This window comes from Choloepus didactylus, chromosome 2, assembly GCF_015220235.1.
Source record: "Choloepus didactylus isolate mChoDid1 chromosome 2, mChoDid1.pri, whole genome shotgun sequence".
Classification (NCBI taxonomy): domain Eukaryota; kingdom Metazoa; phylum Chordata; class Mammalia; order Pilosa; family Megalonychidae; genus Choloepus; species Choloepus didactylus.
The window spans coordinates 12,594,730-12,608,068 of NC_051308.1; the positions used below are offsets into that span (position 1 = coordinate 12,594,730).

A 13,339-nucleotide genomic window follows, 5' to 3' on the forward strand; every position below is an offset into this window, starting at 1 on the left:
GAAAATGGGGAGAAATGACTCTGGAGAGACAAGAAGGGACCATAGAAGGGAGAGAAGGGCAGCTGGCAGGCCTATAGCACATTCCAAGGATGTGTGCTGGTAGGGCAGCTGCAATTGCCAGTGGTTTGGGGATCAGAAAACAGCCCAAGGCAAGAAGTAGCTGTGGTGGGAAAGGAGATTTGTTTGTGAGAAGGCCTGGCCAGCTGTACTACCCAGTTGCATATGAGAACGCGGCCCTGCTTTGCTGAAGGCGTGACCACAGAGCATTTTTGGGGTCTGGGCAAACAGCTCCACTCCCCTCAGAACACCCAAGAGGTCTCTCTGGGCCACACTGAAGCCCCTGACTAGTACGGATTTCATCTGGTGGAGACATTTGGTGGAAGGCCAGGCTAAATTCTACTCCCTGAAATACCCTCTGAAGTCTCTGTTGGATTTGCTGCTGCGCTCAGCAGCCTGCTGAAGGCACACTTCCCAGTCAAAGTCAGCCATCTCTCGTGGTGTTCAGTGCTCCACACCAGCACGCTGCATGCCATGGTCTTTACGTGTGGCACAGCAGTAGTGAGCCAGGCAGAGCAGAGAAGCCATCACAAAGATGAATTGCAGACCTTTCCTAGTAGAAAGACACCAGCCACCTCTCTTTGCTCCCATGCCGCACAAATTGACAAGGGGTCGCTGGGAGCAAATGAAGGAATCCAAGCTGTGTGAGCCTGGTGAAGGATGGCTTTAGTACTTGCAACAAGACTCATTTGAAGCCACAGAATAATTCAGAGACTTTTTTTCATTTATTCTTGAGCCCACTCCTTCGCCCGGGATACTTTTGCTGTGCAATGAATGGGCACGGGTCTGTTTCAGTGATGCAAGCCGAATTCTATCCAGAATATCCGAAGAGTAGGTTCATTACTTTTTGCGTTTCTGTCACTGCAGGAGAACATTTTCAAGTGGAAAATTTTCCTTGTTCTGGGTCTTTCATAGATGCCACACATTAAAATGTCATTTAGAGTCAACAGGTTTTTCATCTGCTGGTTCTGCTATCTTTTAGTTTCTTCAGCAGAGAACCTCTGGCTTACTGAGCATAGTGGAGGGATATACATATATAAATTTTTTTTTGCTGCCTGGACTTGAGCAAAAATCTTGCACCTGAGGTCCAGGTTGGGCTCCAGTGCCAGCCTGAATGAATAATGCAGGCTTCTTGGGCCTCCACTTCAGCGTCTTAGCATTTGGATCTTCACTAGGTTAAAAGCATTGGATTTGCCATTGTGAATGATTGCTGGGGCTACTGTGAAGAGGAGGTCTCGATGGCAGCTTGCCCATTATTGGGGAGGAGGCAGTGGTGATGAAGTGAATTCCCTAGGGGGTTGTTGAGGTGGGACTGCTGTGTTTTGGGAAACCCATCTCCTAATTTCATCTTGCGTAGGACTCTTTAATTCTGTTTCTAATCCTGGAGATGCCATTGGAAATGCATAACTGCAGAGAATAGTAACACATAAAGGAAACTTGGAGGAACCTGGGCCTGCTGGCCTGTCAGCAGAAATCCCACCCTCCAAATCATTCATTAAAGATCTCTTATTGGGCATCTTCTATTCAGCATGGCTCCAGGGATTCCAGCAATCCCTCACCAAAGTTACATTCTAGGAGAGAAATACAGATAATAACAAAAAAGGGAGTAGAACATGCTGATTTTAGATGGTGATCAGAGGCCCAGAAAAAATAAAGCAGGCCCAGGCTGCAGGTTTTAAATTGGGAGACAGGAAGGCCCCACAAGAAAGGCGACAGGAGCCAAGATCTGCAGGTGTGAGGGAGTGAGCTGTGGCAATATTGAGGGAGAGTGTCCGCAGCCTTGGAAATAGCAAAGGCAGGGATCTGCAGTGAGAAATCATGGGGAAGTTTTTAAGTCCTTCAGAAAGTGGCAACAAAGCTTTCTAAGACACTAGGTATTTATATTATATCACACACCTGAAGTCAGAGAAATGGGAGGTTTGTGGCTGTGATAAGGGTGCCTGGAGTTCCAGGGCTGGTGATGCAGGGGTCATTTTGGATATTTGATGTCCACCCTCTATTCAATAGTCAGGTGTATTGGAAGAAGGGAATTTTACACCATTGCATACTGTTCATTATATCTCTATGAAAAAGAGACAGATTACTGCAGATCCAGCTGTCAAGGACTTTCTCAGTAGATTGATTTCCAGGTCCTGTCATGGGGCCAGTGTCCATTTAGCTCTGAGTCCTGCACCCCCTCATCTGAATTTATTCAGAGTAGGCTTTGGAGGCACACAGGCCTGGGTTTGAGACCCGGCTCTGCCACCTACTCGTCATGACCTTGGGTGGGTTATCTCAGCCTTCTGAATCTGTGTCCTCATCTGTGAAATGGAGATGATAATGGTAGCTTCATCATGAGACTTTGTTAGGACTAAATGAAGACTTGGATGTGAAATGCATCACAACAGTTAGGTGCTTAAGCCAGTACAGGTGAGCTGTAATTAATATAGTTTACTGAAGTACAAAACTTTCCCATGGTGATAATCTTGAGCCAAGTTTAGTTGCACAGAGCTCTGCCAATCAAGTTATCTGATTATCAAAAAAAAAAAATCTAAGAGCTTTAAGAAATACATTGCAAATATGTAGAAATTTCAATTGTGGGAAATTAGTTCATTTCTTTGTGGTGCTTGATGAATGATGGGACACTGCTTTTTATGTTTAGTTGTTTATACATGTTCCATGATTTTGAGGTTGAATGACAGATTTTTTTTTCCTTTGTTTACCCTTGGCATGCGTCCATTATCAACAGAAGCAAGAACTGAATAGATCTGAAGTGACTCCTCTGTCTAGAAGCTTAGTTTGCTGTTCTGTGAATCCAAGTGTTATAAAATGGGTTCCTTCTTTTGATAAAAAATACATTTCAAAATTCCCTATTACAAGGAGATATGAGTGCCTTAGTCTAAATACATTGCTCATGTCACAGCCTGAGAGTCACCTGGCTATATATATATCAGAGCAGGTTGTCAAATCTTATCCCCATCCCTTGAAATCTCTGATTTGCTGTATAGTGGTTTGTTTCACATAAGTAGGTGTCTTTGTGCGAGGCTTTTGAACCCAAGTCTACTTCTACTTTTAACTTGACAGTTATTGGTAAAAATAAAAGGTTTATTTTCCCACTGCCATCAGAAACTTTGCCAATGCATAAAGGAAGGACTCCAGTGTTATCGATTTCCTTGGGGATCTTAGTGTTGCCTCTGTTAATTTACCTAGGTAGTAGCTGATGATATAACTATTTACATTTGACATATGTTGGGTTGCCTCATTTTTACTCTTTAATGGATTAAGGATGTTATAACAAGCTTGGTCAATAGAGTCAGTGATTTTGGATTCAGCATAGATTACCAATTCTTTTTAGGAGTGTGACCTTGGACAAATCACTAAATTTTTCTGGCTTTCTGTCCTTACTCATAAAATAAGGAGGTCCAATTGAAAGAAAAGCAAGGTCTCTTCTGGGGCTCGGACCATTCTGAGACTCTCAGGTGTGAGGAGCCGAGTGTCCCACCAGAAGGGAGTGATGTCATGGGCTGCTAACTGGCCCGTTGACTTTTCTTTGTTTTCTTCTTTTTGATGACAAAGAAAAACAGAATACCCCCTCTTCTCTGTTTTGGAAGTAAAAAAAAAATGAGGGAATCAACATGGATACATATGCTATTCTTTTTATCTTTTTAAATGTTGTTTGTCTTTCTTTGATGCTGATGAGATAGAAACCATTTCAAGAATCAAGTAAAAATCATTTCGACACTTTTTAACACACTGGTGTTCTTTTGAGTTTAGTTCCTACAGTTCTTAGATTCATCTTTAGCTGTGTTTAGGAATTGGGGATACCTCCAGATAGATGGAGTGGGAGGGAGGGAGGGACAGGGAGGGGTTCAGAACACCCAGTGACATGTGCCCCCGAGAACACCCCGTTGCGGAGCCTCACTCTCGCTGTTTGCTCCTAGCCTCTGAGTCGGTGTACGTGGTGTCCCTACAGTCCATGAATGCCCAGGGCCAGAGTCAGCCAGTCTACAGGGCCGCTTTGACTAAACGAAAGATTTCAGGTATGTTTCTAAGAAGGCGCTCGGTCCAACCGCGATCCAGAGTGAATGCAGTGTTGTTTCCAAATGATGCTGGCTGTGTGATGAGCTCCATGAATTTTCTTCAATGTAAAGGAAACAGCAGGGCAAACTGGTCATATTTTGAGTGAAAAAGCATGTTTCCTTTTTACTCAGAGGCTTCCATGTTCTTGGGTTGTGTTTGTGACTTCATCCCCAAAATATATTTCACCGTATATTTTGAATGGCATTGGGCAGTAGATTTGCCTTGGTTGGAGCAGCCAAACATGTAATCCACTTAAAGGGTCCTCCTGATGCTCCCACAAATTGCCCTTGGTGATGCTCTGTGAGTAGACTGAGAGGTAGACGAATAGGGGTGGAATGGAGTGGCAGGCAAAATATGCTCTTATATGTTATTTCAGCTAAAGTTCTATAAAATGGTATTGGGAAGAGAGAAAAGAAATGTAATAGTCTTTTGTTAACAGCTGATTATTGGTCACCTACTAAGAGACACTTTTTTTTTTTTTAACATGTCCATTCACGGATTAAAAAAATATATTACTCACATATTAACAAATTACCTATATCTTTTTTGGACTATGTGCTTTAGTTTAAGGAGGCAACCTAAGCATAACTATTTCCATGCATTCACAACATAACATGAAATGTATTGTAATTTTCTGCATTGTACAACAAAAGTTCTACGATATCAAGTTTCACTAGTATTATTCATTAATTGCTGCTGTAGAAAAAGTCCCTGATCACTTTCCTAACAGGTTAAATATTTCCACTGGTACTTCCCCTAGTTGTAGCAAAATCCAAATCTTTGAAGCAATTTATCTGAGGGGGAATAAATGAACAAACAAAAAACAGCCAGGAGACTGAAAAGCAAGATTGAAGACATCTTGTGGGTCCTACTTTATGTTAGAGATTGAATAAAAACTACAAGCATTGTGATTGTAATATCTTCAAATGATGACAAAGCTAGACCTCTGTAAGAAACTGGCAACTTAAAATCTGTTTTATATCTAAATATGAATCTTAATCTGTCTTGGAATCACATTTTCTAAAATCTGAAGATATTGAACCTGATATGATTCTTACAGTTGTTAAGAACCAGGATTTTCATTTCATGCCGTGATTGCCACAGAAGTGCTTTGAAGTGAGCTTTATTACCTTCCAGAAACTTCCTGTGTATATTGGGAAAACACCGAGTTACCTGGAGCATCCTTGACCAAGGCAGAGCATCTTGTTTTGAACTGTTCTTTATGTCCCTTGGGTCGGAAAGTTTTAAAAGTGGACTGCCCATTTTTTAGGCTGTGTTTTACAAGCGGAGCATTGGATACTTTGGTTTTGCTACACTGACCAACTGAATAATTGCTTAACTCTCTATTTCATTTTGTCTGCATTAAGCATAAATAGTTAAAAAAATTATACAGGGTGAATAATAGACTCTGATGGCCATAGGAACTCAGGGCAGAGCCTTTTCTTAGAGATGGCCTTTCTCTGCATCCCATGTCCTTTCAGAAGAGGATGAGCTGGATGTACCTGAAGACATCAACGTCCGTGTTATGTCCTCCCAGTCTGTGCTCGTTGCCTGGGTGGATCCAGTTGTGGAAAAACAGAAGAAGGTTGTTGCATCAAGGTACTCTTTCTTACTCCTTTGTCTTTATTTACATATGAGAATTGTGGTTTTTCTAGACCGACAGAGGTATGTATTTATTTTAATGACTTTATTTATGACATATATGAATGCTGACCTCATCTGTAACCAAATGGTGGAATATTCCATGACATTCTAGTTAATCCTGAGTGTGGTCACACATTTTCCATAAATCAGACACTATGTACGCATAATACGCATAGTGGTACTGCAATTCTTACTGGCTCTGAGTTGTGTTTTCTTTCTGGCAATTTCCTAGATTGTGGTTCCTTCTTTGCCCCCATTTGTGTTTTGCTTTGTTTCATTAATGTTCTATTCCTGCCTGGAGGACGTGGGATGCCTTGGGAAGAGTCTCATCATTCTTCCTGTTATCTGGGAAGAGCCACTAGAAGAAGGGTTTTTATGTCGAGTGGTGGATATTTGTCTAATGCCTTGCATGTAGTAGTTCCTCATTAAACATTCATTGAACTCTGAATTTATGTCCAGCTCTTTTGCACCTGTCAAAATGCACCTTATTTTCTTGAAAACCATGATTTCTTGCTTTTCTGGTTTTTATATTCATTGGCAATAGCAAAACCAGAAAAACCAATCATAAGATTAAAATATTTTTTGTCTCAAAAAGGCCACATCTAGTTAATGGTAGATTAATATACTAGCCATCAAAATTTTACTTGTGAAATGACTGAATAGTTTATATAGCTGAGAGAAAGCCAAAGATGTGGTGGTACAGTCATTATGTATTAGCATTGGAACCTGTCCACAACCAGCATGGGGAATGTACTTTAAGATGAATGGAATATAATGCTGGTATACTGTTATTCCTATCAGATACAGTTTTCTTTGCTGTCTGCCAGTAAAAGAATAAGAAAAGAAAAAAAAAGGCTTCTGCTTCTTTTGAAAGACCTCAAAAAATTCACAGTGATTTTCTTCCTAGCCATGTGGCCTTTCCTAGCACGAAGTGTTCCTGATTACCAACTGGTGTTTGATCTCCAACATCTCAATGAAAACAAAAGGAGGCTTGAGTTTTCTTTGCAGAACTCTTGTGTTAATTGGCGTGCCATGTCTTCAACTGAGCTTTCATCCTGACTTATTAAATATAATGAATAGCACATTTCTAATACATCAAATGCTTACTACTGCAAAGAGTCCACAAAGGGAATTTCTTGACAAAGGAATCCAGTAAACAGCCTCTGTGACTTGGGGTGTTGAGGATGTCTGCAGGGTCTGGGATTTTTGAATATCACCATTTTGGTCACATGGTATTTCTTTCCCTGATAATCACACACTAGAGTTCCTTTTATAAGCTCCTCTATCTTGCTCTACTTGTTACACATTTTTGCTGCTTCTCCTGGTGATATACTAGGCAAAACCACATGTTTATTTTCCTCCTGAACTCAGAGAAAACATGCCTGGCTCAGATTGATTTTGTAAGCAGTGAGTCCTTTTGTGTCTTTCTTTTCTGGAGGGCCAAGCTATGTTCGGCTGGTTCCAATTGTGAACGCTGCCCCTTTCCATACCGTAAATATACACAAACACATGCTCACCCATCTACACACATATCCCTGGCAAGGCACCTGCCTCCCTTCTTAATCTCTGCTTGCTCTTGAGTAAGACTTTTTGGCCTTGAAAAGACACTAAGCACCATCTTTCCTGGTCTACTTTAGACACCCTTTGCCTGGAATTTACGTAGATTCTTTGATCCAATAACATAGTCCAAAGTTTAGATTTTTCTCTCTTTGATTTCCCTGCTTACCTCCAAAAGTTATGACTTATGAAAAAAGAAAAACAGCAAAGAACCCAGTGTTCAGTTACAGAGAATTTGTTTAACTGGGTGAATTGTTGTATTGCATTTTTTTGTAGACAGTACACTGTGCGCTATCGAGAAAAAGGGGAGTCAGCGAGATGGGATTACAAGCAAATTTCTAACAGACGCGTGTTGGTTGAGAACCTGATCCCAGACACCATGTATGAATTTGCGGTCCGTATTTCACAGGGTGAAAGAGACGGCAAATGGAGTACGTCAGTCTTCCAGAGAACCCCAGAATCTGGTCTGTATTTAAGTTGGCCTTTTGAATTTTAATCAGAGATCTATTCCTAAAGTAAGCTTTAAAGACTGTTTAAAAAGCAAACAGTGAAAAAGTTCAGCATGGGCATTCTTTTTTAGCCACATTGACCCCAAATTTTGGAAGTTTTCCTGTGTATAAACACGAAGAATTTAAGGAACTGTTTCCTTGGGTACATGTTTCCTCCTTCACTGGACATTCTCATTAGCATGTTATTCTTCTGCCATGTGGAGCACATGAAATCACAGTGTTGCAGCATAAAGTAAATCACCCTTGAAAGTGTGAATGGCCTAGAGTGTAGAAGAGACCATTCTTTCTCAAGACTGAGGTTGTGTTTGATTATGGAGGAGAATTTGCTTTATATCCAAAAATAAAATATTTTCTTTTAAACTCTATCTTTTAAAGCTTTAATGAAAAGGATTTGGAATGAGATTTTAATTTTCTTTGTAATTTTTCAATGTTCAGCAATGAGAGAAATTTCCAATTCCTAAAAGTGTTTCCCTGGATATGTCTAAACTCACGATATGGGTCAGAGCAAGTGTAGAATTGTCTCTTGTGTATAATAAGAATTAACATTGTAGTTCTTCCCTTAAAAAAGTGCATGTGGAGACTATCTGCCATTATTTTTTGAATATCCATTTTAAAAATATTTGATTCCTTGTTCATCTGTAGCTCCTACCGTGGCTCCTGAAAACTTGAACGTCTGGCCAGTTGATGGCAAGCCTACAGCTGTCATAGCATCTTGGGATGCACTTCCTGAAACTGAGGGGAAGGTGAAAGGTAGGGTTCTCACTACTTAGAGAATAAGATGCTGTCGCATGGAGGTGATACACCCCAAGCTGAGATGTGTAAATGGGCTCTTATAAGCCCTGCTCCCAACTAGAGGTCCAATGACTGACAAAAAAATAAGGAAGCAACATACACACAGGATTTGCTCACCTGAAGGCAGAGGCTATTTCATGCAGCAGTTTTTCATTGTCAGTGATACTCAGGTAGTCACAAAGATGACAGATTTTTTCATCTTCTCTTCAGGCAGGCTTTCTGGTGCCACCACAGAGAGATGTTTCCATTTTCAGTGGATATGACACCATAACCTTTATTCATTCAAGAAAGTGCCTTTGTTTTCTTTCCATTGTGCCTATAAGATCACTGAAAGTAGGAGTTAGCAGGAATCCTATGGGACTATAAATATCTTTAATGGGACCATAAGTATTTTGGATGGGTTTTAAAGACTCAAGTAATTGCTGGAAAATGGATTTTTTTCCCCTATTTTTCTTTCTTTTTGTTAAAGGAAAACATTATCTTAAACACACACAAAAGCTGTAGATTTTTAATAATAGAAAGATGCGGGACACTGATTACGTGCTTCAACTTGGCGGGCCTGGGCTGGGGGACCTGATCAGCCCCTGGGGAGGGTGGTGGGCACGGGCGACAGCGCCCTCCGCAGCCCCCCGGGCCTGGGAAAGTGAGGCCGGAGGCAGGCCCCATTTCCTCACCCAAAATACCACTGTTAAGGGAAGCTTGCCGGAGGGAACCGCCTTTTCCCCACCCCCTTATCTTGCCCGGACACTCCCCGTTGCCAGTGCAACTCCCATCACCACCAGTGCGCATACATTGTTGCCAGACACCGTTACCGGAGCAACTCTCGCCCCTTTTCAATCAACCTCCGCGCCCTCTCAGAACCAATCCAAGCCTTTAACCTCTACAGCTACCCCGCCCTCTAAACGCCCGATATAAGCTTGTACTCTCCCCTAATAAAGCTCTCTCTCTCGGTTTCTTCACCCTAAAAGAACCGTGTCCCGCCTGTTCCTTTCTCGCCGCCCTCCATACTTTGCACGCCACTCCGCCGGGGACCTGGCCAAGTCCCCCGCCTCGCCTTCGCCTCCGGGAAAGAGCCCCCGCCGCCGGTACCCTCCGAGCAATCCTGGGAGCCTAGGATTTAGCAACCGGCCGCCACCCCCCCCCCCCCAGACGAATCAACTGCGACCGCAGAAAGAGAATAAAATATTCACAACTAGCTAAATTTAAAAATATAACCTGTGGAGAATACTTAATAAAAATTCAAATCCTCTCTTTTTAATGTAAAAGCACTGAAGAATCTTTTCAGGCATTTTAAACAGCCACATTGAGGCTGTTTCCCTGGTGTTACCTACACAAATGTGGCCTCGGGGTAGGCAGGAGTGGAGTTTTTACTCAAGAAAGGAATACTTTGTGTTGTTATTAGATTTTGAAAGACAACTTTAAGTCTAATAAGCCCAGATCATAAACAGTTTGTGTAAGCTGAAAGAAATCCAGAAAATTACCATTAATCTTCTTTGAGAATTTCTTCATTTAAAAAGATGGAAAGATTCTTTTTTTGTGTCCAATCATATCTTTGCTTATGTGTAGGATGTCTTTTCTTGGAATAGTAGAAGTTAAGGGAGGTAGATGTGAAATGGAAAAACGCATTTTCCAAACTTAATGCTTTCTCACTTTCCAGTTTTTAAAGAATAGACTGAATTATTCTTGCTCTTTTTATCAGTGGAATAAATCAGAAACAAATCAAGAGAATAAATATTTAGTTGGTGCCTCTTAATCATTCTTTTTTACAGCAATTTGAACATTGGCTCTCTCCATAGTGAGTATTGTAAAGCTGTAAAGGCCTCTGAAAATTGAATAAGGACACTTTTTGGCTGACTACTTAAGTCATAAAAAAGTCAATTATTGATCCTCTAGTGACTTTATAAATGCTTATTTCTTTTTTTCCCTCTCCCACATCTTAGTTTGTATTTATACCTCTTTGGTACAAGAAGCTTCCTGGTAGTCAGTTAATAGTATTGTCAAAAATAATTATAGCTACTCAGTTTTTATAGCTAAAAGAACTCATGTATCTTATTCATGCATAGCTAGTTCTCATAAAGATTTAGTTGTGGGATTCAAAGTCCAAAATTACATTGAAGCACTTTCTATGTATGGGAAACACAGAACTTAATAGAAGAATACATTTTGATGCATTACTTTTTTTTAATCAACAGAATCTGTAAAAAACTATCTGAATTACAAAATTTTATTGGCAGTGAGTTCTCTTAACTCTTCCTTTGACCATTCCAAATGACATTTTGTTCATTTCTATTTCCCGTAAGAAAAGAATACTGTGTTATTTTAGACCAATGCTGGAAAAACATTTTTGGTTTAAAGTTTTTTAGTAATATACTTTTTTTTAGGGTTGGAGACAGTGAAAAGAAAAGATCTTCCACAATCTTCTAAAAATATAATTGCTTGATTTTTCTGAAATTCAAAATTATTTTTCTTAGCTCCTACTCAAATTAATTTGATAAGTTTTAAAAATCTTGAGTTAATTGAGAGGAAAAAAAGGCATGGCAATTTTTAGTTGAAAGTGAAAACTATGCTTTAAAATATGACTTTTTAAATGTTACAATATTTCCATGTAAGTACAGAAACATTTTAATTCCTTGTACTGAATTAGTTATGGGTTTCAAACTTCAAGGGCATTATATACTTATAGGTGTATAATCAATTAAAGACGGAAATGGATGTCACATAAATCTATTACTTAGTCCCTTTTCCTCACAGTTTTAAAGACTGTGAACATATCCTATGAACATATATTACATTGAACTTTTATAACTTCTACAAAAGTGAAATTACAATCCAGATATGGAATTTATCTGGCTTCCTGAGCTAACAAAAATAACTCCAGTGTAAGAAACCGGAACTCTTGAAGATGTTAACAGCTACTTAGAATCAGTTCCTAGCAGATGTCAATTCTCTTTCCTTTGTTTCTTCCTTTCAGGAGCTATTATTACCATCACAGCAAATTAGTAAATAAACACAATGGAAAAAAAAAACACACAAATAAACACAGTGTAAATTTTTTTTGTAAATTGTATGAAAACTGGCCCCCTGGGTTCCATATTTTTAATTTGCTTGAAATATGAAACTGTCAACTAAACTCTATAGCCCTGTCCGGTAGCCTGAATGTATGTTAGCTCACCTTCTGCTGTGTCTTTATGCTCCAGCTGTTGACTTGACGTGCATTGCCAGTGTGTTAGTTTTAGTAATGCACGTTCTAATTCATCCTACCCATACAGTCTGTCTGCTGGACACAGGACTGTTTTCAGTTTCCTCCTTCCAACCGTCTGCCAAATCATTTCAGAATACATTCTTTCATACGCCCCGGCTCTCAAACCATTTGGAGCAAAGTCCCTCACCTACCGCGGAGAGACCACTTCTGCCCTGGTGGATGGTCTGCAGCCTGGGGAACGCTATCTTTTCAAAATCCGGGCCGCAAACCGGCGGGGACAGGGTCCTCAGTCCAAAGCCTTCATTGTCACTACGCCAACAAGTAAGCATTGTGTGCCCGTGTTTCTCTTTCAACTCTCTCTTTGCATTATTGCTGGTTGTTTTATGTTACTTTGAATCATGGTCTTGGGTTTAGAACAGCTGCTTGCTGCTTTTTAGGGCTAAGTTCGCATATTGGTTTTTAAAGTGTTTTCATGGCACCTTTATAAATTAGCCTCTCTTGAGACTAAAATTTAATTGATTGCTAATATCAATTTTATTTCCAGTGGTTCAATTTAGGCTTTTTTTTTTGTGGAAAGGGCATTTTTAGAAATAGAATGGGAAACTTTTGTTACCATGCGTAATGCAATCTCTTCAACTTCTAAATAGCGTTGAAAACTTTTAGTTTGTTTTCCATTATTTTGGAGTGCAGCTTTACCAGAGAATTGCTGCTTACCTAGTTTATCTGATCAGTATCAAAACCAAACAAGTTAATAACGACCCAGAAGTGGAGTGTGGAGTCTTTTTGGACTGTGTTTGTTTTATTTCTTTGTTTCTCCATGCTTAAGCCAGATAATTGGCAGCTCTCCATCATGTGCTGCACGAACCCACAGTGTGCAGCAATGTTAAACGATTTTTTCCTGGGAAAAATCTAAAATAGAGGAAGTTTATGTCCTCTGTATTCCACATTGCTTTATGAATTCCCCTCTCCTTGTAGCATCCAGCACCCTTTCCTCATTCAAGCCTATTCTCCATAAAGAGTAAATTGTAAGGTGCATTTATTATAATATTTTGCCAATGCCAGGAGTGTTTTTATTTTAAGCCTTATTGTGGAATTACAAATTTGTCCATTGTTAAAGGAATTTTAGGCAAGAGGGAGGAATCAGTTAAGGACATGTTAGGGGAGATAGATAACTTGTAAAAAATGACAAATTTGCGAAAAAATAAAATAAGACAGATTTGCTGCTCACTCTGATCATTTGCAAGGCACAATTAATTAGCATAATCCTGTATAGTTTTGAATATAGAGCATTCAGTGTTTTCTATCAGCCTTATGAGAATATCTTGCCTACATTAAGAACAGTTGTAATGTAATGCATTTGAATATACTGACAATTAGTTGTGTTAAGAAAATCCTACATAATATTTTGCATTTACAAAATCAATGAGTTACTTCTAAGTACTCATTTCAGAATTCCTTCATATAACAAATCGTGTCATAACCTGACTCAATTTACAGAAATTCAATTTACAGATATACT

General features: G+C 39.7%; 1 protein-coding gene across 1 annotated transcript in view; it reads left to right on the forward strand.

Moving 5' to 3' along the window:
- Window positions 1-13,339, forward strand: part of FNDC1 (fibronectin type III domain containing 1) — a 114,753-nt gene that overhangs the window by 62,930 nt on the left and 38,484 nt on the right. The window contains exons 6-10 of the mRNA XM_037820764.1: window positions 3,978-4,076; window positions 5,598-5,715; window positions 7,594-7,781; window positions 8,469-8,576; window positions 11,953-12,141. Coding sequence (XP_037676692.1) covers window positions 3,978-4,076; window positions 5,598-5,715; window positions 7,594-7,781; window positions 8,469-8,576; window positions 11,953-12,141 — 702 coding nt within the window. The remainder of the gene's footprint in view (window positions 1-3,977; window positions 4,077-5,597; window positions 5,716-7,593; window positions 7,782-8,468; window positions 8,577-11,952; window positions 12,142-13,339) is intronic.